Below are 27755 nucleotides of genomic sequence, written 5' to 3'. Positions count from 1 at the left end.
CGCCATTAAAGAAGTTGAAGAGTTGCACACTATTATCCCTAAGGAAGCTTTTACTCAGTTCGTGTCTAACGGCCACTCTATTCCTCGTAGCTCAAGGAATGTACCATAAAACTCACCGGGAACAAAAATTAGTTTTTTTTATTCAGCAATTAAACATATGAACAAGTCATTTAAAAAATTCTATTAGTAACTAATCAGTAAGTTCCAAGATCTAGGCCTCAATACCTTCCAATGCAACTGAATGATAGATTTCCTCATTTGCAGACCCCAGTTAATTGGATTGGCAACAACGTCTCCTCCACGATCTCCATCCGCACAGGTGCGTCACATAGCAGTGTGCCTCGCCCCCTGCTCTACTGGCTTCATACTTAATCACTGTGAGGCCAAGCACAGCTCCAATGCCATAATTAAGTTTGCTGACGACACCACTGTCGTAGGCCGAATCAAAGGTGGCGACCAAGAAGCATATAGGAGGGAGATTGAAAATCAGGCTGAGTGGCGCCACAACAACAACCTGTCACTCAATGTCAGCAAGACCAAGGAGCTAACTACAGGAAGATGAAACCAGATGGCCGTGATCTGGTCCTAATCAGAGATGGAGAGGGTCAGCAACTTTAAATTCCTCAGTGTTATTATTTCAGAGGATCTGTCCTGGGCCCAGTATGTATGCACCATTACAAAGAAAGTATAGCAGTGCTTTCTTAGAAGTATGTAAAGATTCGGCATGACATCTAAAACCTTGACGGACTTCTGTAGATGTACAGTGGAGGGTATACTGTCTGGTTGCATTATCACCCGGTATGGAAATGCAAATGCCCTTGAATGGAAAAGCCTACAAAAAGTAGTGGGTACAGCGCAGCCCATTGCGGGTAAAGCCCTCCCCACCATTGAGCACATCTACAAGGATTGCTGTCGTAGGAAAGCAGCATCCATCATCAAAGCCATGCTGCCATCAGGAAGAAGGTACAGGAGCCTCAGGACCCATACCACCAGGTACAGGAACATTTATTACCCCTCAACCATCCCACTGGGGAAAACTTCACTTGCCCCCACCACTGAACTGTTCCCACAACAAATGGACTCACTTTCATTGACTCTTCACCTCGTCTTCTTAATATTTCTTGCTTTTTTTTATTTGTATTTGCCATGAATGCCCAGAAGAATGAAAAAATTTAATTTATTTACTATCCTCCTCTATCTCTGAGCTCTTCCTCCTGTTAAACTCAAGAGAAAGAATCAGGCTCATCACAAGTGAAGTTCCTTGTTGTCATGTGGGATTGAATTGTTAAATGTGTTCAGAAGCCTGGTTTTGAATGCGTTCAACTAATGATATGCTGTTCATGAAGCAGACTAGTTCCAATCACTTTTCAACTAATCGAAATGTTCAATCTTTGTCTTTACCAGAATGGCTTAGGGGAACAATTCAAAATGACCACTATAAAATAACAAGTTTATTTTTACAAAGGGGCATAAATGAGGCAAATTCTTTGCTGCCCACATGCACCAGCCTTGTTCTAGCAGGGCCATGTCCTGGTGAGCCAGCGAGTGGAGCCAGTACCTTGGTGTGGCAAAGTGTGACTTAAGAGGCGTCTCAGCACAAATAACCGGCTGTACAGTGTTCGGTTTTGTAACTCTAAAATATGAAATTAATTCAAAGTGAAAGCACGGAGTGAGGAATGCCCCAACAGATGGCGAAGCTGTCAATGGGTTTCACCTTCACAGGTACCCAAAAAAGAGTCAGAATATGTCTAATAACTTATAAATCTTTCTGAGTTAAATACATACTCTTAAAAATATTTTTCAACATCTGTTCAGAAAAAAATTAAAACTTGTTTTCTTTTGTAATCTATTTATTGCTTATTATTTTTTTTCTTTTATGTATATGCACAGTATGTTGTCTTGCACATTTTTTTTAATCTGTCTTTGTTGTGTGCGGCTTTTCATTGATTCTGTTTTGTTTCTTAGTATTTATTTACTGTGAATGCCTGCAAGAAAAATCTCAGGGTTGTACTATATATGCTGAAATGTATGCGCTTTGATAATAAATTTACTTTGAACTTTTGAACTTCGAACTGAAAGAAAATACACAGTACTGACCTGGTTTTATTTTAATCTAGTTTAATCTATTTTAAATAAATATTTATTTCTGTGTCTAGCACACTGCCCATTGTTTCTATTCGGTATAATTTTACTGGACAGCAGGAATTCAATTCTTATTTTCTCCATTATCATTCATTCATGCAAGAAAATTCTTATGGCTGCATCTAGACTTTGAACTACCATTCTCCTGTCACATGGTTCATGACAAGGAGACCGCTACATAAAAGGTAACTCCAGGAAAATAGGCGACTCAATCTCATTATCTCAAATCAAGGAGGAACAATCATGTTTGCAATTCAGTATATTGACATGGCATGAGGGAACAAGTTGGCATGAACTTTGCCCCATGATTGGTAGCTGTGCTTTTTGCTGTGAGTGCACTTCTCCAAACAGCCTGATGGAGACAGAAGAAATGTTTGATAAAAAACGCAGATGGCAAGAGGAGAAAGGTGGAGGGTATACACCTGCAGTCAAGATTCTGCGGGAGGTAAGAGAAGATTTTCTGTGTCGTGGAGGTGGGAGTTTGTCATCAGGTGTTGGTGGAACTGTATTCTGGCCAAGCTATTAAAGACAGTTATTGTATAATTGTATTTATTTTGTAAACAGCTACTTATAGATATTAGAGATTTTAATAAATTGAAAATATATATTGCATATATGTTTTAACAACAGAAAATTCTGACAAACTGCAGGATGCAGCAAATAAGAGAAAATGTAGTTGAAGTTTAATGTATATTAGAAATTGTTATCATACTCTTTCTAATCTGTTGTGTACTTGCAATGCTTTCAACACTCCTGTTAGCTTTGTAGAATTTGACAGCAGTTTCTTGTTTTCAATTTTTATACAATTTCTTACAGCCAGAGAATTTAGTGTTTGTCTAAAAGAACGCTTCACAATACTCCTGTGTCCCATAAAATAACAGCAAATTCCAGCTGACAGTTTTTGTACGTGGCACGATCTAGAGGTCTAGCTGATGTCATGAATTGCAAGAGCAAAGTTCACTTAGTAAAGAATCTCCGAACTTTGTTGACAATAACAATATTTTATTTATATTATGTGTAAGGTGCTAAGCCATTATAATGTTGTTTGTGTTTTTTTTAACTGATGCAGCTGGGGTAAATCCTTGTACTGCTGCTGCTTTTTGAAGAGGGGATCATTTTGGGTCTTGCCAAGAATTCATAATCATTTATTATTTATTTATACATTCAACATCTTACTCCGTTTTTAAAAACATATATTACCTTCAGACGCAGCAGGTTTAGGAGGAGGGCAGTGTGTTGGGCGGCGGTGTAGTGGCCTTGGTACCGGACTTTCGGGTGAGTGGTTCTGGGTCCGAATCCGGCTGGCTGCTTGCGTGCATTCCGTGCTTGCTGGATTGAGTGTTGAGCTGGCAGCTCGGCCTCAAAAAAACCCAGAAAAATGCCAAAGAAGCAGCAAGATTGCCACCCAAAGCACCATAATGTGCGGAGATGAACAATGACAAAAAATTTTAAAAATGAGCACAGTGCAGACATAATTGTTTATTTTAAGTCGAACGTTATATATTAATTTTATTTTATATTATTTGCTGTTAAAATTAAAGACTAGAATTTTAAGTAGAAAAATATAGTGCAGATCATTGTTCAAAGTACAGAAGAGTCTCACAAAATAACATTGCGTTGTGTGACCTGATAACCTGATTAAATTTGAGTGACAGACTGCTGGTGCTGGATGTTTCTTGGCGTCACTGTGCAGTTGCTGCTCTTGAAGTATTTCATCAAGAATGTCGATTTTCACCCTACAGGTTAGAGTTTGAATATGCACAGTTGAACGTGGCACATTTTTGTGTTAATATTTAGAAAGTAATACTAATGTTTTTCAGCCCCCAGACCTTATTGGATACCGTATTCCTTCTAAACCTGCAGAATGATTCTTCCTTCCATCCAGAACCTCTGCCCCACCCCACCCCCATGAGCCCATCATAAACTCTGATTAAAGGGAACACCTGAAATTAAATCAGTCTTCACCCCTCATTATTGTTTTGCTGTAGTCTTGGCATTGTAGTTGGGATTGTAGTCTTAGAAAAGTTATGTTTAAATTACAAGATCCAATTACCTTTTCTCACCTCTTGCTCCAACCCCAGTTATCTCACCTCACCTACCCATCCACCCCCTGCGCCCTGACTACCTCTGCCTCTCCCTGTCCTACACTCTATCTCCCCACCCCTCACTGCTCCTTCCCCTGGACTTGAAAACAAGTTCTGCACTGAAACTGATTTTTTTTCTTTCCTTAAGGAACTTCAATTTCTAACATCCAAATATGGGATTAAGAAAAAAACATTTGATATTATTACATGTATTATAATAACATATTTACATCATTTGTATTGTGTTTAACCTGTTTTCATGCCTTCCTAAACAACTTGATTTGAATACCTCAGTCTTTCTTTTAAATCTGGGCCTACGCTTAATCATTTTGGCCCAGAGCTCTGTAGGCCTGAGCTAAATTTGGATTGTGCTTTGTGTATAAATGAAGTGTATCAAATTTCCTACAACAGAACAATCAGTCAGTCAGTTGTACTGATGAAATTTTTCTCAATAGCTCCTAACAGTTTATGCTAATTTAATTTACAATTATGTGAACTGAAGCGTGTTTCATAAGTTCTACCATAGTCACATTCATTAGAGAGAGAGAGTGAGCGTGTGTGTGTGTGTGTGTCAATGTTGTTTTCTTCCAAGGACTATGCATAATAGGGAAGCGTACAGGTGGTAGGATATTTAGTAGGGATATACTGGAGTTTAATTCCCCTCTTTCCGTTTCCCAGAGATCCTGCCAGATTTGATGAAAACTTTTCAAGCAGTCAGTCACAAAGTGTGGGTAAGTTGGAAAAGAGAAAAGAAAGGAAGGGTAAATTAGGGAGTTAGAGTAGCAATCAGATACCTCCAATGAAGAGATGATTGGACATAAAGGATCACATCTCAATGGATTTGGGTGCTCTGGATTGGGTTGTCCCTTATTTTATTTCTCTCTATTCAGCAGCTAACACCGTACTTTCTAATACTACAACCTAAAGGGAAGAGACTTTGCAGAAATGGATAAGAACAGATACTGATTAAAAATAGAGGCCATCTTTGGGAAAAATTGTCCTTGTTGCTGGTGCTAAGTATATTACATTTGTCTTTGCTCATTGTCAGACCCATGTATCTATTTATTTCCCGTCTATATTGTATTTGTGTTACATATTCTCACACTGGGCTAAGTTAATTTGTCACATAGGTTTGGTTGGTGGTAGAAATAAATGAGTATAGTAATCTGTTTACCTGCACAGCAACATGCAATGGGGATCAGTAGGAAGCACAGTTTCTTTTTGACCACTCATCTTTGGATTAAATTTGATGCAAATAAGCTCGTCTTTGAACGCTCATCTATGTTTGAATTTGATCCAATTACACTTGCCTCACTCATTTTTGTTTTGCCTGAATTATGGAAGAGTCTAGTGATTTTATTGTTGGTTTGTTAGACAAAGGTTTAAAGTACTCTTTTAGCTTGGAATTCAGTTAGTTGTAAATGCATTATACAGTGCAATACTCCCTCGCTTAGTCTCTCAGTGTCTTTTAGTCTGTTCGCAAGTATTCACTGTATTTTATCAACTCAGCTGATAGAGATCCAAACAGTATTCTTGATATTATGAGCAAGCAAAATGAAAGAACAAACTTATTGGCACAACAACAATCCTTTTCATTCTTGCCTAAAAGAGAGATTCAAATCTTTGAAGGTGATCCCATGCAGTAACAAGCACACAATGACTGGCTCTATTTCCTTGAACAGTACACTAACAGCCACACTAGGGAACTTGTTAGAAGTTGCTAGTACGTTGATCCAAAAAGAGGATATGTCAAAGCTAAGGCTTTTCTACAGGAACATTTTGGTAATGAACAGAAAATTGCATCTGCCTACATGAAAAATGCTCTTTAACGGGTATCCATCAAATCTAAAGACGTGAAAGCCCTTCAGGACTACTGTTTTTATCTTAGAGGCTGTTGCAATGCCATGGAGGAAGTGCTGTACATGTATGAGTTGGACATGCTTGCCAATATGTTGACTATTATAAAGAAACTGCCCTATAAGCTTCGGGATAGATGGGGAACGGCCTGTGAACTGCAAGAAAGGCACAACCATAGGGCTACTTTCATTGACATTGTTAATTTTATTGAAAGGCAAGGAAAGATTGCAATAGGCCTGGTATTTGGGAATATATAGAATGCTCCATCATTGGCAATAAACAAAAGTGTGAACAAAACTAAGTCATAACTTTGTTTTAGAGCTAAAGGAAGCAGCTTTGCCACCACTGTGGGAAGTAAAACAGAACTGGAAATAAAGGAAGGCAAATGGTTTCATCAGCCAAAAATGTTTGTCTGTTCTGTCAGAGTTGGAACACATTGGATTTATGCCTGCAGGAGGAGAAAAGGGCTTATAGTGAGAAGATAGTCTTCCTAGAGCAAAGTGGTGTCTGCTTTGGCTGTTTATGTACAGGACACTTCAGCAAAGATTGCAGGAAACATCTTTCATGCACTGTATGTGGTTTTATGCATCCCAGCATATTTCATATCCACCCAAAGGAAAGGGGAGCCGAATCAGACCAAACTATGAAAGAATCAGACACAGCAGTGAGTTATGCCCTGGTATCTAATGGCCTTACAGGGGCAGGTGGTCATTATTGTTAACTTACCATAGTCCAGTACAAGTGAAGTCCAGAAGGATGACAAGATGGTGGTTACTTATGCTTTCCTAGATAATGGAAGTACAGCAGATTTCTACACAGTGGACCTAATGAACAAGCTCAAACTCAGAAAAATGGATAGGCATTCCTTTACGCACCATGAGTCAAGAGAAGGTTGTTTCAGGATTGGAACTGGCTGATATACAGTAGATGGTGAAAATTATTGAACTACCTAACATCTGTACACAGGAAAGTTTGCCTGTCCATGGAGGGAACACTCCACAACAGAGGGATGGTCTCACCTAAGACCTGCCCATTTGCCGGAGACTGATTCACAAATTGAGCTGCTTTGAGGACAAATGTGCCTAAAGCACTGGAGTGGTTGCAAGTGATTTGCAGTGTTAATGATGGACCCGATGCAATCAGAACAATGTTGGTTTGGAGTGTGTGGACAGACCACTGAAAGGACACCATGGTGATGAAAGAGCCAAAGCTGACAATTAGCAGGATCTCAGTGCTGAATTTGGATGAGCATTGGCGGCAGCAGTTTAAGGCAAACTTCCCTGAATGCAGTCAGGATGAACAACTTGGTTTGTCAAGAGAAGACCACAAGTTTATGGAGCTGGTTGCAAATTCTGCAAAACTGGTGGGTGGCCTCGACCACATTAGTTTACCTCTGAGAAAGGAGGAGGTTAACATGCCAAATAAGAGGAAGGCTGCAGAATAGCGTTCTCTAAATCTAAGGAGGAGGTTTAAGAAGGATTTGTCATTTCACACTGACTCCACAGATTTCATGAAGGGTGTCATCTCCAAAGGTTATGCTGCGGGAGTGTCTGCAGAATTGATGGGATAGTCTGGTATATTCCACACCATGGTGTTTACCACCCCAGAAAAAGGAAACTTTGTGCAGTGCTTGACTGTGAAATAACTTTTCAAGGAACATCACAATGCTCAGCTCTTACAAGGACCAGATCTTACTAGCTCACTGATTGGAGTGATAACCAAATTCAGAAAAGAGCCAGTGGTGATCATGCAGATACTGAATCAATGTTTCATCAGGTTAAGGTACCAGCAGAAGATGCAGATCTGCTGAGATTTCTCTGGTGGTCAGTTGGTGACCTTGGCCAAGATATGGTGGATTTTAAAATGGTGGCACATCTCTTTGGAGCAAGCTGTGCCAGCTTTGCCCTTAGAAAATTCATAGAAGACAATGAAGAACAGTAGAGCTCTGAAACAGTGGATAAGATTTTGCATTGCTTCTATGTCTATGTTGTCATCAAAGCAATTCTTGTGTCAGTTTCTTCTGTGTCCTTCTATCATGACCTTGTATCTATTTGCTCTAAAGCTGGCTTTCAACTCACAAAGTGGATAAGCAACAAACATAGTATACTAGCTGTGATATCAGAGGACCAACGAGCAAAAGAGATGAAGAACTTGGATCTAGATCAAGATATATACCTTCTATGGAGGGAGTACTGGCTGTGCAATGGTGAATTCAATCTGATACTTTCAAGTTTAAGATCATGATCCAAGATAGACCACTCACCAGAAGAGAAATCCCCTCCACAGTTAGTTCCATCTATGATCCTTTAGGAATCTTGAGTCCAGTGATGCTATCTGCTAAGAAGATCCTACAAGATCTATGCAGGAAAGAGCTTGGCTGGAGTGACATTATACCAACATCGGTTGCTCATGAGTGTTCAGGCTGGCTGGAGGAACTCTTGTCAGTTGGAAGACTTAAAGATTGTTAGATGTTTGAATCCACTGGGTATTGGAGAAGTTACTGCTGCAGTTACACCACTTTACAGATGCAAGCGAAGGTGGCGATGGAGCAGTGACCTACCTATTGTAACACAACACAATGCTTTATGCTTTTAGATGCACAATGCTTTATCATGGGAAAATCCAAGGTAGGTCCGTTGAAGGCAGTTGAAGTCCCTCGTATGGAGCTCAACGCTGCTATGGTGGCAAGCATATGGACACATTGTGGATGAAGTAGTTGCACATGCTGCTTCATGCCTCAGTATTGTGGAGTACTTCTGTACTGAAGTATATCAAGAATGAAATTTCCAGGTATGAAACCTTTGTTGCAAACAGGATTTCAAAAATTCTTAAGGTCTCACAGGCATCTCTAGGTGTGTAAATACTTCAAGAAATCCGGCAGATGTGGCCTCTAGAGGGGAGAAGATGGAAGCATTCAATTTCTTCTTCTCTGCCTGAAATTGAGAATTCCTATTAGATGATCCAGAAGTGAAGAGGAACTTTACAATGAATGCTGTGCAAACTGCAGAGGAGGTGGATGTGGTAACACATATAATCCATCATGTCTCATCTCAGATCTGATTGAAGAGCAAGCTGACCTTGATTCTAAGATTTAAGAACCTGTTCTTTTTTCTAAGACAAAAGAGGAATCAATTGACCATGGCTCTTCTCAGTCTAACTTAGACTGTTGGACTAAGTTAGTCTAACAACAAGCTATTCTTCAGAGAAAGAGAGTGAAAGATGGAAAGGGCAAAAGATCAGATCAGCCAAGGTTGGTTCTCAGTGGAGGAGCTCAGAAAGGCTGAAATGAAGATCATTGGGTTTTGCCAAAGAAAGAGATTTCTAGCTGAATTCTCAGATTTTAAAGTGGAGAAAGTGTGAAAAGGAACAGCCATATTTTCAAGCACAATCTGGTACTTGAAGGTGGTATCTTGAGAGTTGGTAGGACAGCTTAGTTGGGCAGTTAATCATAAAGAATCTAAACATCTTGTTAAACTGGCAAAGAATCTTCATGTATGACCATAAGATATGGGAGCAGAATTAGGCCATTTGTCCCATCAAGTCTTCTCCGGCATTTCATCATGGCTGAAATTTTCCTCTCAGCCCCAATCTCCTGCCTTCTCCCTGTATCCCTTCATGCCCAGACCAATCAAGAATCAACCTCTTCCTTAAATATACATAAAGACTTGGTCTCTACAGCTGCCTGTGGCAAAGAATTCTACAGATTCAGAACTCTCCGGCTAAACTTCCCCCTCATCTCCATAAAAGGTTGCACCTCTATTCTGAGGGTGTGTGCTCTGGTCTTTGACTCTCTCAAGAAACATCCTCTCCACATCCACTCTTTCAAGGCCTTTCACCATTCAACAGGTTTCAATGAGGTCACCCCTCATTCTTCTGATTTTTAGTGAATACAGGCCCAGAGCCATCAAATGCTCTTCATATGACAAGTTATTCAATCCTGGAATGATTTTGTGAACTTCCTTTGAACCCTCTCCAGTTTCAAAACATCCTTTTTAAAATAAGGGGCCCAAACCTGTTCACAATATCCTAAATGAGGCCTCACCAGTGCTTTATCGAGATTCAGCATTACATCCTTGCTTTTATATCTAGTCCTCCTGAAATGAGTGCTAATATTGCATTTGCCTTCCTCACCACAGACTCAACCTGCAAACTAACCTTTAGGGAATCTTGCACGAGGACTCCCAAGACCCTTTGGATCACAGTTTTTTGAAATTTTCTCTCCATTTTGGAAATAGTCAACCCTTTCTTCTACCAAAGTGCATGACCGTACACTTCCTGGTACTGTATTCCATCTGCCATTTCTTTGCCTATTCTTCTAATCTGTTTAAATCCTTCTGTAGCCGCTCTACTTCCTCAAAACTACCTGCCATTCCACCTATCTTCACATCATCTGCAAACTTCGCAACAAAGCCATTAATTCCATCATCAAAATCATTGACATATAACGTAAAAAGAATCAGTCCCAACACAGACCCCTGTGGAACAGAACTAGTCACTGGCAGCCAACTTGAAAAAGCTCCCTTTATTCCCACACTTTGCCTCCAACCACTACTTTGTCCATGCTAGAATCTTTCCTGTAATACCTTGGGCTCGTAGATTGTTATCATTATCGTATGCCTCCAAGTTCTCTGAGACCTTATCCTTAATAATCAGCTCCAAGATCATCCCAACATCTGACGTCACACTAACTGGCCTATAATTTATTTTCTTCTGCCTCTGCTTTCTTAAAGAGTGGAATAACATTTGCAATTTTCCAGAATCTGGTGATTTTTGAAAATCATTATTAATGCCTTCACAGTCTTTTCAGCTACCTCTTCAGAACTCTGGGGTGTACACCATCTGATCCAGGTGATTTATCTACCTTCAGACCTTTCAGTTTCCCAAGAATCTTCTCTCTAGTTATGGTAACTTCGCACACTTCGTGACCCTTGACACCTGGAACTTCCAACATACTAGTATCTTCCACAGTGAAAACTGATGAAAAATACTTATTCAATTCTCCACCATTTCTTTGTAGAGGAGAGCGAGAAAGAAAGAAAAAAACATTACAGCACATTTTTATGTTAAAGAACTAAGGTCACAGACAATTATAATGCCCTCATATTTACATGTAATTTTTTAAATGCCTATATCTTCCCACCAACACATCCAAAATGATTGTTAATTACTGTTGTCTCTGAGTCATATTTGTGAAATGGGGTGTTGATTACATTCATGCATATGCAGACATCTCAAGTCAGTTGGATGTTCTGAGCTGCATTTTAATCTACAATCCATTTTCAGATCTGAAGATTGGTTGTTGCTTATCGTTAATATTTGCTATATACCCTCACTCCAGAATATGCTCTAACACCCTTATCGACTTACTCACTATTTATATTTATAGTGGGAGATCATCGAGCATTTACATAAATAGTGATAGGCTACTTTGAATTGGCCCAGTTCTTCCAACAACATTGCTTCCTCCTTTCTGGCCGTGCCTATACTTGCCTAATCCAAATGTGAAGAGCTCATTTTACAAGCCTGAAGCATCTGTACTAGTAGGCAGGGCATCTGTCAATAAATTGAGGAAGCTTTGCTCTTTATATGTCTCTGATATTTAAAATTGCAAGTAATAATTTTTTTGAAAATAATCTAATCAAAATATGTACAAAAATAAAAACGTATGAGCAGGGCATGCAAATGAGTAAAACTATAACACTCAACCAAAGCATTTTTTTAAAGAGAAGAATTAGCCTTCCCTTTTGCTTTACCTCCATAGTCTGACTATCCCAATTGACATCAGAGAGTTCCAGCTCCTGTGCCAGACCTAATCTAATGTGTGGTCTGGGAGGCAATTCGTAAATCAAGGAACCTTAGCAAAACCCAGTGACGGGGTTTTGAATCTGCTGGTTTCTACAGAGTCAAGACCTCATCACTGTGTTGTAGTAGGGAACCTCAGCATCTGCCACCTGTGGGCCCAGTTGATTCTCACTGCCAGCTGCATCTCGTGGCAAAGCTGCAGAACCTAGTGCTACACTTTCATCTGTCCCATTCAGTGGTAAAGTGTTAGTGCACCAACAGAAGTCACATTGGAGGGCACACACTAAAGGGTGTGGGAATCAGAACAAGCATGATGCAAGGCAGTGTTTTTTTTTCCTACACTTTTTGACTATTTAACAGTTTTGCTACTTCTGGTAAACCATTTTAGCTCCTAATTCTAAGCCGTTCCAGTTTATTGACACTTATTCCTTTTACATGTCAACGTTTTTTTCATTAACCTTAAGCGTCATTTAGGCGCGCCTGACAAGGCGGAGGGGGGAGATGACATCATTAAAACAAATACGCGGAGGCTTTTTCTATTCGATTCGAGAGGTTCTGAAAAAATTCGTCAGTTAAACGATTCAATGGACCGTGAGCTACCAGTGAGGGAGTGAATTGAGTGAGTTGAAGAGTTCGCTACAGCAGTGGGCGGTCCCAATATTTCTCCGTGTCGGAAGATTGTGATAATTTGCGGCACACTGTGCATATTGGATACGTGACTGTCACTTTGTATGATCCATACTTGGATTTCTGGAGTATTCTGTGGCGACCACTTTTTGTTAACCTATACATGGGTTTGGGTGTGTTATGTGGCGACCACTTGTGTTAAGGAATATTCCGTGACTCACCTTGTGATATCCCTACGTGGATTTTGGAACTTAGGCGTCACCTTGTTATCCCTGCGTGGACTCTAGTATTTAAGTGACAACCACTTGACTTCTGGAATCTTCTGTGACTGTCACCTTGTGTCATCATAATGTGGATTTATGAACCCTACCTCACAGACACCTGTACCTGTTCCCGTGGATTTCAGAACCTTCTGGATTGCCATCCTAGGACTCTGTTTAAATTGTCTATATTTTGGGTTGAGTAAGTCTTGGGAAGAACTGTTTCCAGACCTCCACAGTTTGTGAGCTAAGATGCATTGCACTGTTAATTTTTGGTTAGGGGAGTAATTGTTTTAATTGACTATTAAATTGAAAATATAGTTGTTTAACATTAAAAATCTGTGTCTGTGGTCGACTGCTGCTGGCTCATAACATTCCTTATTACAGCCTGTTAGTGAATCTTTGCTGTCCCTTCCCTATTGCCTCAACAGCCTTCCAGCTATGGTATTAACGTGTCATTTTGCATGATCTTCAATGGAATCTATTTCAAACCTGTCTGTTTTTTTCATTCTGCCTTCCTAACAGCTTATTTTGATAATTTTATCTTGCTCCTTCCTCCTGCACAAGAATACATTTGATGTAATTGTGTAACCACCTTCGGTCAACTGAATCTGTAACAAAAAAACTCTCAAGAGGCTTTTGTGTCATTAAGAAGCTGAGCAAGCGGTCTTGCTTGTGTTGTCAAATGAATTCTGTTATGGGTGGCAAATGGCAGTGAATAAAGAACAAAAAAAAGGAACAATTAGTGACTTTAAAGAAAGGAAGTAGCTAAGTTGTTCCATCTCACAGTGGTTCACTTAAGGGTGGAAAGAGGAGAGTGGTTGGATTGATTTCATCAGAGCAGAGAAGGTTAAAAATGTATTAAAACTATTAAGAGTTTTGTTTAAGCATGTTCAAAAATCTTTCCCTATCAAAGAGTGCCTCTATGACCAGAGGCTGCAAATTTAAGATAATTGGCAAAAGAGTCTTAGGGAGAGAAAGAGAGAAGTTCATGTAGTGAGTTGTTAAGGTCTGAAATGCTCTGCTTGAAGTGCAGGAGGAAGCAGGTTTGGTAATAATCACCAAAAGGAACTGGGAGTCAGATAAATGTACAAATATGAGAAGAAAGGACGGAGAAGGAGATGAGTTGGATTGCTGTTGAATGCTCCAGCCAAGGCATGATAGCCCCGTTTTTGCTATCAGCTTTTTAATATAATGTGGGCTTCTTAATCCTTTCCTGGCATTAGCTGGAAAAGGAAGTGGGTGAAATTCTCCAATGGGTGACAGAGAACATCAGAGTGCTTGGAGCAGAACAGGTTATTGGTTATGTTTGTTCACATCTAGGATCTTGAAGTTGTCAATCCTCAACAGCATTCGGAGGAGTATATGGACAGGAGAATGTGCACACCCCACCCCTTCTGAAGTCAATGACCAGCTCTTTTGTTGACATTGAAGTGTGATGGTTATTCACTTTTTAGGGTAAGCGGGTATTTGTTCCTAAGTTCAACTTTCTAACATAGCAGTTGACATTTCTAGAGAAAAGAGTTGTTCTTGAGTAAGTTAAGCTTCCAACCAATATTCTTTGCTCAGCTTCTTGTCGTAAGCAAGAACCAGTCTTCAGTTCTTAATGTAAATGGCAAGCAATAATCAGTCTGAAGTTAAAAGGACAGCTTTGCAAACAAACGGTACTGTCTATAGAGCACAGAATGCTGGCCCACAGCACAAGGTTGGTTGCAGTGCAAAACAATGGGGTTATGTTAATTGGGCCTGTATCAAACCAGAAAACATGATTTGGTTCAAGAAAACTTGCAGACCAGACATCAAATAGCTAACCTGTCAAAAATTTGGAAGATTTGTATACTCAGAGGGTTACCTTTCAGAGCATTAATTGAAGGCATCTGGGAATTTTGTCCCCAGGAGCTTTTAGACCATCTGTTTGAAAAGGGTATCCAAAAAAGTATCTGTTGCATGTGATATCACCCAAGTGGCAAAAAAACAGTATACATGTAAGAGAGCAGTCGGGCTTGTGAGGAATAGACAATTAATATCAATAAGAATGACATAAAGGTGGAATGAACCAGAATCCATTCCTCTGCCTTTGATTTCTGCAATGGACAATTCATTCGTCTCCAACTTGTTGGTATATCTTTTTAGCTTATAGGAACTGTACCTGTGTTTTGGAAATCCTTTTGTGTTTTAGAAGTCGTTTTAATTTGGAAATCTTTCATATGATTAAAAGCCTCTGAGTTTTAAATGGGTTTTAAGTATTTTATCTAAATTTAAATGTGTATCACTAAAAATAAGTTAACTGTTTATTGGCTGGAAGTATCTCCTCCTTGGTAGGCAGGGGACCCACTGCTGAAATAGTGGGTATTGGCAGGTAAACTTACAATGGAGGATAAACAGGAAAATGATCTAGCCTTTGAGGAGTAGGTGGCTACAGTATAACCTCCCTTTAGTGGCTACAGTGGCATGCAAAAGTTTGGGCACCCCGGTCAAAATTTCTGTTACTGTGAATGGTTAAGTGAGTAGAAGATGAACTGATCTCCAAAAGAAACATTCTTTTCAACATTTTAAGCAAGATTAGTGCAGTATTTTTGTTTTGTACAATTTTAGAGTAAAAAAAAAGAAAAGGAGCATCATGCAAAATTTTGGGCACCCCAAGAGATTTGAGCTGTCATATAACTTTTACCAAGGTCTTAGACCTTAATTAGCCGGTTAGGGATATGGCTTATTAGGCTATAGTCATCGTTAGGAAAGGCCAGGTGATGCAAATTTCAAAGCTTTATAAATATCCTGACTCCTCAAACCTTGTCCCAACAATCAGCAGCTATGGTCTCCTCTGAGTAGCTGCCTAGCACTCTGAAAATTAAAATAAATGATGCCCACAAAGCATGAGAAGGCTATAAGAAGATAGCAAAGCGTTTTCAGGTAGCTATTTCCTCAGTTTTTTTTAGATTATGATTTGTTGTCATTTAGTAATGCATGCATTAAGAAATGATACAATTTTTTCCTCCAGAATGGTATCACAGAAACACAAGATAAACCAAGACTAAAAAAACTGACAAAAACTACATAATTATAACATATATTTACAACAGTGCATGCAATACAGTAATTTGATAGAAGAACGGACCATGGGCACGGTAAAAAGTCTCAAATTCTCTCAACAGTCCCATCATCTCATGCAGACGATTGACGGAAGAAAACTCTTCCTGCCATGAGCTTCCAGCGCTGCAAACATGCCGATGCGGTACCCTGGAAGCACCCAACCACAGTCCAACTCCGAGTCCATCCGAAAACTTCAAGCTGCCGACCAGCTCTCCAACACCCCAGCACCATCTCTGCCAAGCGCTTTGACCCCGGCCCCGGCAACAGGCAATAGGCAAAGCCAAGGATTGGGGGCCTTCCCCTCCGGAGATTCTCGATCGCACAGTAGCAGCGGCAGTGAAGCAGGTATTTCAGAAGTTTCTCCAGATGTTCCTCCGTGCTTCTCACAGCTGTCTCCATCAAATCAGGATTGTGCACGGCATCCTAGTTCACAAATACGATATCAATTCGGAGTGGCCGCACACGCGTCGCACTGCCATCTTCTCCTCCCCCTCCCAATGTAATGTAATTAAGGAATGGCAGTTAACAGGAACGGTGGAGGTCAAGTTGAGGTCTGGAAGACCAAGAAAACTTTCCGAGAGAACTGCTTGTAGGATTGCTAGAAAGGCAATTCAAAACCCCAGTTTGACAGCAAAAGACCTTCAGGAAGATTTAGCAGACTCTGGTGTGGTGGTGCACTGTTCCACTGTGCAGCGACACCTGCACAAATATGACCTTCATGGAAGAGTCATCAGAAGAAAACTTTCCCTGCATCCTCACCACAAAATTCAGCGTCAGAAGGTTGCAAAGGAACATCTAAACAAGCCTGATGCATTTTGGAAACAAGTCCTGTCGACTGATGAAGTTAAAATACAACTTTTTGGCCGCAATGAGCAAAGGTCTGTTTGGGGAAAAAAGGGTGCAGAATTTCAGGAAAAGAACACCACTCCAACTGTTAAACACAGGGGTGGATCGATCATGCTTTGGGCCTGTGGCACGGGGGACATTTCACTGGTAGAGGGAAGAATGAATTCAATTAAATACCAGCAAATTATGGAAGCAAACATCACGCCGTCTGTAAATCTGAAGATAAAAAGAGGATGGCTTCTACAACAGAATAATGATCGTAAACACACCTCAAAATCCACAATGGACTACCTCAAGAAGTACAAGCTGAAGGTTTTGCCATGGCCCTCACAGTCCCTCAACCTAAACACCATCGAGAATCTGGATAGACCTCAAAAGAGCAGTGCATGCAAGACGGCCCAAGAATCTCACAGAACTAGAAGCCTTTTGCAAGGAAGAATGGGCGAAAATCCCCCAAACAAGAATTGAGACTCTTAGCTGGCGACAGAAAGCGTTTACTGGTTTCCCCCGCTTTCTGAACGTTCTCTTTACATCATTTCGCTTTTAGGAAAGACGTGCATTAGTACCTGTTTTCGTTAACTGAAAGAGGATTTTCGCTTTTATGAAAAAATATGCTCGCTTTAAACTTGTGAAACCGTGAGGAAGACTACCATGACCATGAAGCCTCGCATGGGCAGGTTTGTGCGCATGCGTGACATGCAAAAGCATGTATATGTGAATGCGTGTTGTGCACATGCATTTTTCGACAAATCGATTTTGGCTCAAACTTCCTGATTCTGTTAAGTGAAACTATACTGTACATACATTATTCTACTTTATCTAAGCTGTGTATTTATCATATTATTCCTGCTTTTACTATATGTTAATGTTATTTTTAGGTTTTATGTGCTATTTGGTATGATTTGGTAGGTTATTTTTTGGGTCTGGGAAGGCTGAAAAAATGTTCCCAAATAAATTAATGGTAATTGCTTCTTCACTGTACGTCATTTTGGCTTACGAACAGTTTCATAGGAATGCACTACATTCGGATAGCGGGGGAAACCCGTACAAGCTGTGATACTTGCCAAAGGGGCTGTTACTAAGTACTGACCATGCAGGGTGCCCAAACTTTTGCTTCGGGCCCTTTTCATTTTTTGTTATTTTGGAACTGTAAAAGAAGGAAATAAAAAAGAAATCTTGCTTAAAATTTTAAAGAAATGTGTCATCTTTAACTTTATGCCTTTTGGAAATCAGGTCATCTTTTACTTAGCTATTCACAGTAACAGAAATTTTGACCAGGGTGCCCAAACTTTTGCATGCCACTGTATATCTGATAGGGCGTAAGAACTTCGTTTGAGTTTAGAACTTCACAGTAAGAAAACCCAATAACATCACAGAGAGGGAGGTGTTGTCAGGATACCACATCACTAAGCTCACTATCTGCTTTTTGTGCTCCAACTTATTATTTGAGATGTTGCCCACTATAGTAGTATATCTGCAAACTTGTTGATGGAGTTGGAACAGAATTTGGCCATGCAATCATGAGTATACAGGGATTAGTGTGGGTCTGAGGATGCAATCTTGTGGTGCACCGGTGTTTAAGATAATCATGGCAGAGATGTTGCTGCCTATCCTTATTGATTGTGGTCTGTTGGTCGGGATGCCAAGAATCAAATTGCAGAGGGAGGCGTTGACTCCGATTGTCTGGAGTTTGGTGATGAGTTTGCTTGAAGTAATAGTACTGAAGGCAGAATTGTAATCAATATTCGGACATAGGTGCCTTTATTGTCAAGATGTTTCAGGGATGAGTATAGGTCAAGGGAATTGGCATCTGCCGAAGTCCTGTTTCAGTGGTAGGCAAATTGCAGTGGGTTGAGATTGTTTGTCAAGCTGGAGTTGATGGAGTTGACCAGCCTTTCAAAGCATTTCATCATGGTAGTTGTCAGAGCCACTGGCTGATAGTTGTTAAGGCACTGTATCTTGATTTTTCTTCAAAACCACAATGGAAGTGGCTTTCTTATGTAACATGCTGTAAGGTTTCACTGATAATGTAATGGTTTCTCTGTAGCAGCAATGTTTGGGTTATGACTAGAGATAACAGGGTTTGGAATGCTGTTGTTCTTTCTTGTGAGCTGGAAGGGGGATTTTTGTGGTCTTTTGGTGGGGAGAGATGAGGAGAGAAGACGCGAATGGAGAGAGTTGGTAGACTACCGGACAGGGTGGACTTGGAGCGAGGAGCCGAAGGGCAGCGACAATCGGAGGAGGTTGACGGTGGACGATTGGCTTATCAATGAGCTCCAACAATGCGCAACAGACTTTTTAATAAGATTGGGCCCTTTTTTTCTTTTTTTCGTTTCTTTACTAATCATATAGTCAAAGTAAGAATTATAGAGCTTAATAGTTTAATCGCATATTGTGTACTGTTTGTTATTTCAGGGTACTGATTTGTAACAGGGGACACATCGCGCAGCATCTACCCAAATGAGATTTCTTGAGTTTGGCTGGGCTGGAGGCTATCACCCCCTATATTAAGCCGTTAGCCTAAGTGAGAGTTGCACTTAAAGCAGGAGGGAACCAAAGCCTGAAAAGGGAGAGGTTAAAAATATCTGCAAGTACCTCTGCCAGCTGATTTGCACTGTTTCTGAGGACACTGCCAGGGATTCCATCTGGTCCAGATGCTTTCTCAGGGTTAACTCTCCAAAAGACTGACCTTATGCCTGCAACAATGATAGTAGATTTATGTGCTCTGGAGACTGTCAGGGTGCGTGGTGAGGTGCCCATTCCCTTCTGTTCAAGACATGCATAGAATCTGTTAAGTCCATTAAGAAGGGATGTACCTGTTTTTGGTGATGCTGCCCGACTTTGTTTTGTAATGTGCTATAGTAAAGGATGAGTGTTGCTGGTGGAATGTTAATGAATTTATTGGAGAGGTAATGGAAATATTACTCAGTTGAAATTTTATGCATTTTATTTATATAGATTTGCAGAAGGTATCTGATTAAATCTCTCAAAGAAGACTTCAAAGTTCAAAGTACATTTATTATCAAAATGTGTATACATTTTACAATCTTGAGATTCGTCTCCTTACAGGCAGCTACAAAACAAGAAACCCAAAAGAACCCATTTTTAAAAAAGTCAACAAATGCATAGAGAGGAAAAAAACACAAATTGTGCAAACGATAAAAGCAAGCAACAGCATTTGGAAGGGAAGTGAATCCGTAGACACGAAGCCTGGAGCAGCCGAAGCAAGTCCACAGCCTCAGGCTCAGTTCATCACACAGTGGGGCAAAACGTCACAAAGTTTGCAGACACAAAGTTCGGAGCCGGCCCACAGCCTCAGGCTCAGTGCAGTACAGAGCAGAGCAAATGTCTTAGAGCAATGAGCAGAACTGGCCCGACCCTTGCCACCACTCTCGATATCCTGCCTCTTCAATCCATCTGCCAAGGCGTTTAAATCATTCAAACATCGGGTTATCCCTCATTCTAAGTTGATGCATAGGAAAATGCTATAAATTGCTAATGTATTTGGTAAATTGCCTGGGCATCCGTTGACAGAGAGGAGGATTATGTTCAGGCACTCACATTGGCAAGTTATTACTGGGGGTAAGTATTAAGAATCTCTGTAAGGGCCGCAACTATTCACGTTCTTATAAACAGCTTAAACAATGGGATAGAAAGTCAGATATTTATCTTTTCCAATCGCTCAATGGATAATAATGTAAGAGGTGCAGCCAAAGGCATTGCACTTTAAAGTGATTTTAATAATTTTGTTTTCCATTCTGTTAATAAACACTCAGTGGCTACTTTATTAGGTACCTCTTATACCTAATAATGTAGCCACAGGTCCTCTGCTGTTGTAAGCCATCCATTTTAAGGTTTGCCATGTGTACTCAGAGATGTTCTTTTGTACACCACTGCTGAAAAGTGTGGTTATTTGAGTTACTGTCACCATTCTGTCAACTTGAACCAGTCTGGCCAATCTCCCCCGACCTCTCTCGTTAAAAAGGCTTTTTTTTTTTGCGCACAGAACTGCTGCTCATTTTTTTTTTTAATTTTTGCACCATTCTCTGTAAACTCTCGAGACTGTTGTGCATGAAAGTCCCAGGAGATCAGCAGTTTCTGAGAGAATTCAAATCTCTTGTACGTCTGGCACCAACAGTCATTCCACAGTCAAAATCAATTAGATCACATTTCTTCCCCATTCTGATATTTAAACAACTGAACCTCTTGACCATTTCTGCATGCTTTTATGCATTGAGTTGCTGTCACATGATTAGATGATTATGTATTTGCATTGAGGAGCAGGTTTACCTCATAAAGCGGCCACAACTGTATTTATCACATCCATTTCAATGATGCTAAATATGAGTCATCTGCAAAGGTTAAAGGCAAGATAGAGTATTATCTAAAACGAGGGGGAGAAAGTCTAAAGGGGCCTATTAATGGTCCATCAATGTTGCTCATTAAAATATCCTCCACAAGTAAGGAACATAATGAATCACTTAGAAAGCTGATGTAAATATTGAAAGGGACTGAATACAAGGAGACACAAATTATTCTAAAAGCAAGAGATTCCACAGATGCTGGAAATCCAGAACAACGCACACAAAATGCTGGAGGAACTCAGCAGGTCAGGTAGAGACCCTTCTTCAGGACTGGAAAGAAGGGGGGAAGGCACCTGAATATAAAGGTGGGGGGAAGGGAAGGAGGATCAGCTGGAAGGTGATATGTGAAGCCAGGTGGGTTGGAAAACCAAAGGGCTGGAGAAGACGGAATCTGATCGGAGAGCAGAACATAAATTATTGTAAGACCTTAACATATAGGAGCAGAATTAGGTCATTTGGCCCATCAAGTGTGCTCGCCATGGCTTACCTAATTTTCCCTCTCGTCCCCAATTTCCTGCCTTCTCACCATAGTGCTTCATGCCCTGACCAGTCAAGAATTTATCAATCTCTGCCTTAAATATACCCAATCATTTGCCTCAAGAGCAACCTGCAGCAATTAATTCCATTGATTCACCATTCTCTGGCTGAAGAAATTCCTCCTCATCTCCGTTCTAGAAGAACGCCCCTCTATTCAGAGGCTGTGTCCCCTAGTCCTAGAATCTCCCACCATAGGAAGCATCCATTCTATCGAGGCCTTGCAACATTCGATGGGTTTCAATTAGATCTCCCCCTCATTCTTCTGAAATCTAGTGCATACAGGCCCAGAGCCACCAAATGCTTTTCATATGATGAGCCATTCAATCCTGGAATCATTTTTGTGAACCTGCTTTGAACCCTCTATAGTGTCAACACATCCTTTCTAAGATAAGGGGCCCAAGACTGCTCACAATCCTCCAAGTGAGGCCTCACCAGTGCTTTATAAAGCATCGGTATTACATGCTTGCTTTTATATTCTAGTCTTCTTGAAATGAATGCTAATATCGCATTTACCTTATTCTGCCGAAATGTTTTGGGTATTTTGAGTAGAAAGCCTGTTGCCTATTGAGCATGGCTAGCAAGTGGGACCATGCTGGTCTCTGATGATAAAGGCTTATCATTGGAAGTAGATCACTCCTCATAACTCAGGAGCTGGCTCAGCGACAGCAGAAATTGATGATGAAATTCATCATCGACTTCGATGCATCAGCAGAGTCTCTGGTCCATTGAAGGTGGAACAAGCTTCATGAACCACTACCAATAGCTATGAGAAAGCAGTGACAAGAATGAAAAAACAACCCACTTAGTTGCAAATTAGGATTTGAATTGGTTAAGATGGGGGTCACATTCATTGTAGAAGTATCCCTGGTTAAAGGCTGGGATGATTTAAGGAAATAGTCATAAAGAATCATGTCAAAGTCTCTGATTCCTTCAATACTATCTCTGATTTGATATTGTTGTTCCAGAAAACATCCATTTTTGAGAGGAATGGTGATGCAGTGTGAGAGTGAAACTACACACCCAGAAGTGTCAGGCATGGGAAGAGCAAGCTGTTGCTGATTATCACATTCCACTCACCCTCTGCTGATCAATAAGCTCTCTTCCAAATTAAAATTCTCTTGGAAGAAACACTGAAGAGGCAAAGGACAGAGTGGGCAGTGGGCAGGTCACCATTACCCTCAAGGTGGTACAGGCTTCAGAATTTGTTCCATCGGTGTGGTGAGGGACAAACAATAAGTAGACCTTCCAGCATCACCCATGCCCAGGAAGTATCTAATCCCCATGGTAGATGTAACAGAAGGAATGATATTTTATGATTCATGATCTTAAATATATGGTAACTGAGGAAAATAGTTACTGCATTGTTGAGTAAGATTGTTTTATTTAATAGGAACAACTCATATTAAACTCAATAAAAATATTGTAAAAAACCAAAAAAAACAGTGACACCAAAATGGCTAGATAGGCTATTCTTTCCAAGTGTCTCCATGAGCAAGATTGACTGATCTAGTTAATTAATGAAGACCACTGTTCCCTTTAAGCTACTGGGGTGCACGGCCGCGCAGTAACTGAAATGCTCCCGCACACGTATCCTTTGTTGCTGCGTAGCTGGAATTTAATTTTATATAATGTTAATATTAAAGTGCCATGCAGTTTCAGGCCGTGTAAAAATTTCCTGCTCAGAGCAGTAGTTGGTCCGCGCAGCTGTTTAAAAAAAAATCTAGAAGGAACATTGAAAAGAAAACTTAGAAGTCTGTTTCCCTGAGGTTATGTTCTGACTCCCCCCATCTGCCTTTGCCTTTGGATCAGGCTGAGATCATCTCTGTCTGCAGCACAGCACAAAGTGATGTGGCTTGCTTTGCTCTCATCTCACTCATGGAAACAACCAACCAGAGCACGTTATGTAAATTGTTATGCTTCACGAGGTGGTAACAAACCTACAGCTGAATGGTTGTCATGGCAACAGCTGAAGGTCCTGCCTTTTATCTTATATGAGGGAATAATGTTCCATTTCCTGGGGTGGCGGCAGAGAGGATGGGTCTAGTCTAGTGCTGGTGGGTGTGGTGGTGAGATCTAAAATTTAAATAGCATGGAGCAGATAAACTGATGGGCAATAAAGTGTTCAGTCGAGTTCAGTCTTAGAGGCAGCAGCTTTCCTTCAGTCATGCCAGTTCTTAAATTTGATGCTGAGTCACGAGAAGGTATCCCAAAATCCTCCTGTTATAAGCTTCCATCAAAGACTATGGAGGAAATAGAGCACACCTGCCCTCAGCCTCATACGGTGAGTCAAATAATTGATATCTATGATTATATTAATCTGAGTGGTTTAAGTGTCTATTTGCTGTTCAGTATTATCAAGGAAAATGGGCCAGTGACAGCATGTGCCTCTAAAGGGTTTTCAAACAAATAGTTCAGTTTGTTGTGACCCTTATTGTGCATTTAATGTGGCTGTTAAATGAACCAGCTTTATTTTCAGTATGTCTGACTGCTGTGGGAGACTGCATTCCAAGGTGTTCGGGAATCAAAATATGTCTAGGGAGGGAGAAAACCTGTATGAGCTGATTCTTCAGGATTTCAAAATGCAAAGATATGCAGTAGATTGAAGAGGTTCTTTATTCACTTGAATAACTGATTCTTTGAGTCCTGCAGGGTGGAAACTTAATAATATTAACAATTGCTTTTGATGTACGTGTCATTCTAAGCCTATGGCGTGAAGCATAACAAATATGTTAACTAATATCTCAATTTTTATGCAAAATATAAACTATTATCTCATCAGAGATTAAGCATGTTGTCATCAAAATGGAAACATTAAAAATAAGTACATGACTTCATCAAGATGAGGCCGTTACTCAGCTGATTCTGCAGAGAATTAGGAATGAGTAATTTGTGGAAAGGGAATTGAAGTCCTAACAATGGCAGCATCAATGTACATTTTTAGCCTGTGCATTTTGGTGTGAACATGGATAAATAATCTAATCCTAGGAGTTAACTGAAGAAAGACCGGAAGTATCTGTTGATGAAGAATAATAAATAGAGGTGATAAATCACTTGCTCTCCGCAGCCTATCATTGACAACACAGGCAACAAAATGTCGCTCTTTACAAGGGTAGATTGGGTGCTGTGATTAACTAATCAAATCTGTAACAGAGCTGAAGCAATTGAACACATTTTCAGAGGAAATGCGTGTCACCATTTTACTTAAGTACACTAACATCTGCTAGAAGTACACTGAATAGACAGATGATATCATTAATCATTGTGCAACTGTCATCTGGTGTCAGTGCTGCCATTTTGGAGCTTAATACTCCAACTAATGCCTTCCCTTGACACTCAGTTGAACACCTGTCCAGCAACAGGATTAACCAGCCCATCTCCTTATCCTCTCCACACAGATTGTCTAAGGGGACCATTGGCTTATAAGAGTTACTGTACGTAATGATTGGTGTCTAAAGACTGTTGCTGTGATTATTTAAGTGGCTGCTTCAAGAGTACTTCGAAGTTGCTACTGTCCACGTGAAGTAGTGTGACTGATACTAAAGGATTCCTGTTGAGTCGGTATTTGCCAATATTCTATCAAGCTTGTATCTGGAAATCAGAAGGATCCATGGAAATTCCAAACATTTAGTATTAGAACCCAGTGTGGAGTAGATTTGTAGATTTTGTGTGGTATTTACATTTTGCTGTAAAGGTAATCTTTCAGCTCAGTGTTGTGTTAGGTGTATTTGCCATCATTTCCAAAACATTGGATATTGCAGACCTCAAGGTCAGACTCCGGCCTCTATCAAGCTAGTGAGAAAATAAATAATGAGTACGATCACATATCCTAATGTATGTCCTTCATTAGCTTAATACTTAATTTAAGGTTATGGGTGTGCATTGCATAAACAGGGATGTACCTTGGGTGAAGATAGAACTGGGAACTTCAGTTTTCCAGTTAGAAAATACTCAGAAGGGTATGACTACAAAGAAAGGGTGATGAACAGATTAACTAAAATACAAAACAGGTCTATTTTTAGAGGAAAAAGCTGGTTAAGAGCAAGAAATAAAGCTGTGTGTTAACCACTGTTCTGTGCAGCAGCCTACTTTCTGAACAAGATTCAAAATTTTTTAAATGTCATTTCCAGTAAACAAACGAAAAGGAGAATGAAATAATTGTTACTCTGGATCTGATGCAGCACAAAAAGAACACAATAAGATAAAGAACAAAATAACACCATGACCTCATATATAAACATTCCTGTACCTCGTGTCACTTTACGGGCATACAATCAATCTATGTATATAAGCTATTATATATTAATAATCACAATAAATATTAATATATAATAGCTTATATACATAGGTTGATTGTATGCCCGTAAAGTGACACGAGGTACAGGAATGTCTATATATGAGGTCATGGTGTTGGATCATTCAGGAGCAAAATGTCCATGATGCTTATATCTAGAAGTTACCACAACGATAGAAAACAATACAGGATGTTCACATTCTAAGTCTATGACACAAATATATAATAATATCAAATATAATATATGCGGTAAACAAAAATTTCTACTGTCAACCCCTACATCTTTCCTTAAAGCTTGAAAATCTTAAATATTTACAAGGAGTCAGGAACTGAAGGTTCCTAAACATTGGGTAAAACAGGTAACAGCTGAAACATTTTGAAAGTAGAAGGCTGCAGGATGGACTTTCTAAAATCCTGAAGGCATTTTAATGCAGTTCAAGTAGACAGAGATTATGGGAGTACAAAATAAACATTAGATAGCCTCATTAGATTGAATAAGAAACTCAGGATAAATGACATGAATTATTGAAGTAAAATGATAATTTAATGATAGTTTGTTGTCACCATATTAGCATAGCAGTTAATATGATGGTATTACAGTTCGGGGTATTCTGGAGCTGAATTCCAGCGCTGTTCTGTACGGAGTCACTGTGGAATGTGTGAGTTTTCCCCAGTGCTCTACTTTCCTTCCACAGTCCAAAGGCATACCGACTAGGTTAACCTGTCATTGTAAGATGACCCATAATTAGATTAGATTTAATCGGGGTTGTGCGGTTGCTGGGGCAACGTGGTTTGAAGGGCCGGAAGGGCCTACTCCATGCTGTATTGCTTGTGTAGCTGGATCCTGGACTTCCCGTCAGATCGCCGGCAGGTGGTAAGAGTGGACTCCCTCACCTCCACCCCTCTGATTCTCAACACAGGAGCCCCTCAGGGCTATGTACTAAGTCCTCTCCTTTTACTCCCTGTATACCCATGACTGTGTTGCCACCCACAGCTCTAATCTACTAATTAAATTTGCCGACGACACTACATTAAGTAGCCTAATCTCAAACAATAACAAGGTGGCCTACAGAGAAGAAGTCATCACCCTGACACAGTGGTGTCAAGAAAACAACCTCTCCCTCAATGTCGCAAAAACAAAAAAGTTAGTTGTGGATTACGGGAGGAATGGAGACAGGCTAACCTCTATTGACATCAATGGATCTGGGGCTGCTAATTCAACCTTAAATTGGTAAAGGTGACTTCTGTAATAAAATTGTATAGACCATTTGTTATAGACAGTATATTGACACATAGTAGCAAAGTAAAGAGAGATATACCCACTCATTACTATTCCTGTAACCAAAACAAAAAGTGTAATATTCAGAGCTTCCTGTGAAATATCCTAAGAAGCGTAAATAGTTGAAACTCAGAACAGGAGTTAATTGATCTGTGATGAGTCTACCTGTAGCCCCATTCAGTCTCTCTAGAGTAGTTGGAGCTGAAGATGGACTAGGTATGGAGCATCCAGGAGGCAGAGAACATAGTAGACAGTATTGCAAGTGAGCTGGTCTTTCTGCAGATTCAGGAAGAGATGGGTGAGCACCAGGAAGGACAGGCAGGTAGTGCACCCCTCTGTAACAACTGTGCCTTGTGTTGGATACTGTTGGGAGAGCGTGTCCTTCCAGAAGTAGAACAATTGAGCAACAGCCCAATGACGTATGTAGAAGGAAGGGTGAAGTCCTGCAACGTTAGTCCAGGGAGCTAGGTAGCTACTTTAGCAAGTAAGACTTCATATGTTGTAATCTCTGTATTGCTGCCAGTGCTGTGACCTGGTCAGTATTGGACTAGAAAGATAAGTCGGATGATTGTGCCT

The 27755-nt window shown here is 40.2% G+C and overlaps 1 protein-coding gene across 2 annotated transcripts in view; it reads left to right on the top strand.

Moving 5' to 3' along the window:
- The first annotated feature begins 2206 nt into the window (after window positions 1-2206).
- The window catches only part of LOC140199070 (choline-phosphate cytidylyltransferase B), an 80556-nt gene continuing 55007 nt past the window's right edge, over window positions 2207-27755 (top strand). The window contains exon 1 of one of the 2 annotated variants that reach the window (XM_072260533.1): window positions 2207-2587. In XM_072260533.1, the coding sequence (XP_072116634.1) occupies window positions 2447-2587 (141 nt within the window). In that variant the 5' untranslated portion in view covers window positions 2207-2446. Of the gene's footprint in view, window positions 2588-23773; window positions 23891-27755 lie in introns of those variants that run through there. The other variant, XM_072260534.1, reaches the window with a different exon arrangement.

Source organism: Mobula birostris, chromosome 6 (genome assembly GCF_030028105.1).
Source record: "Mobula birostris isolate sMobBir1 chromosome 6, sMobBir1.hap1, whole genome shotgun sequence".
NCBI classification, from domain to species: Eukaryota; Metazoa; Chordata; class Chondrichthyes; order Myliobatiformes; family Myliobatidae; genus Mobula; species Mobula birostris.
The sequence above is the reverse complement of the archived record's forward strand: the minus strand, read 5'-3'. Positions and strand labels throughout refer to the sequence as shown.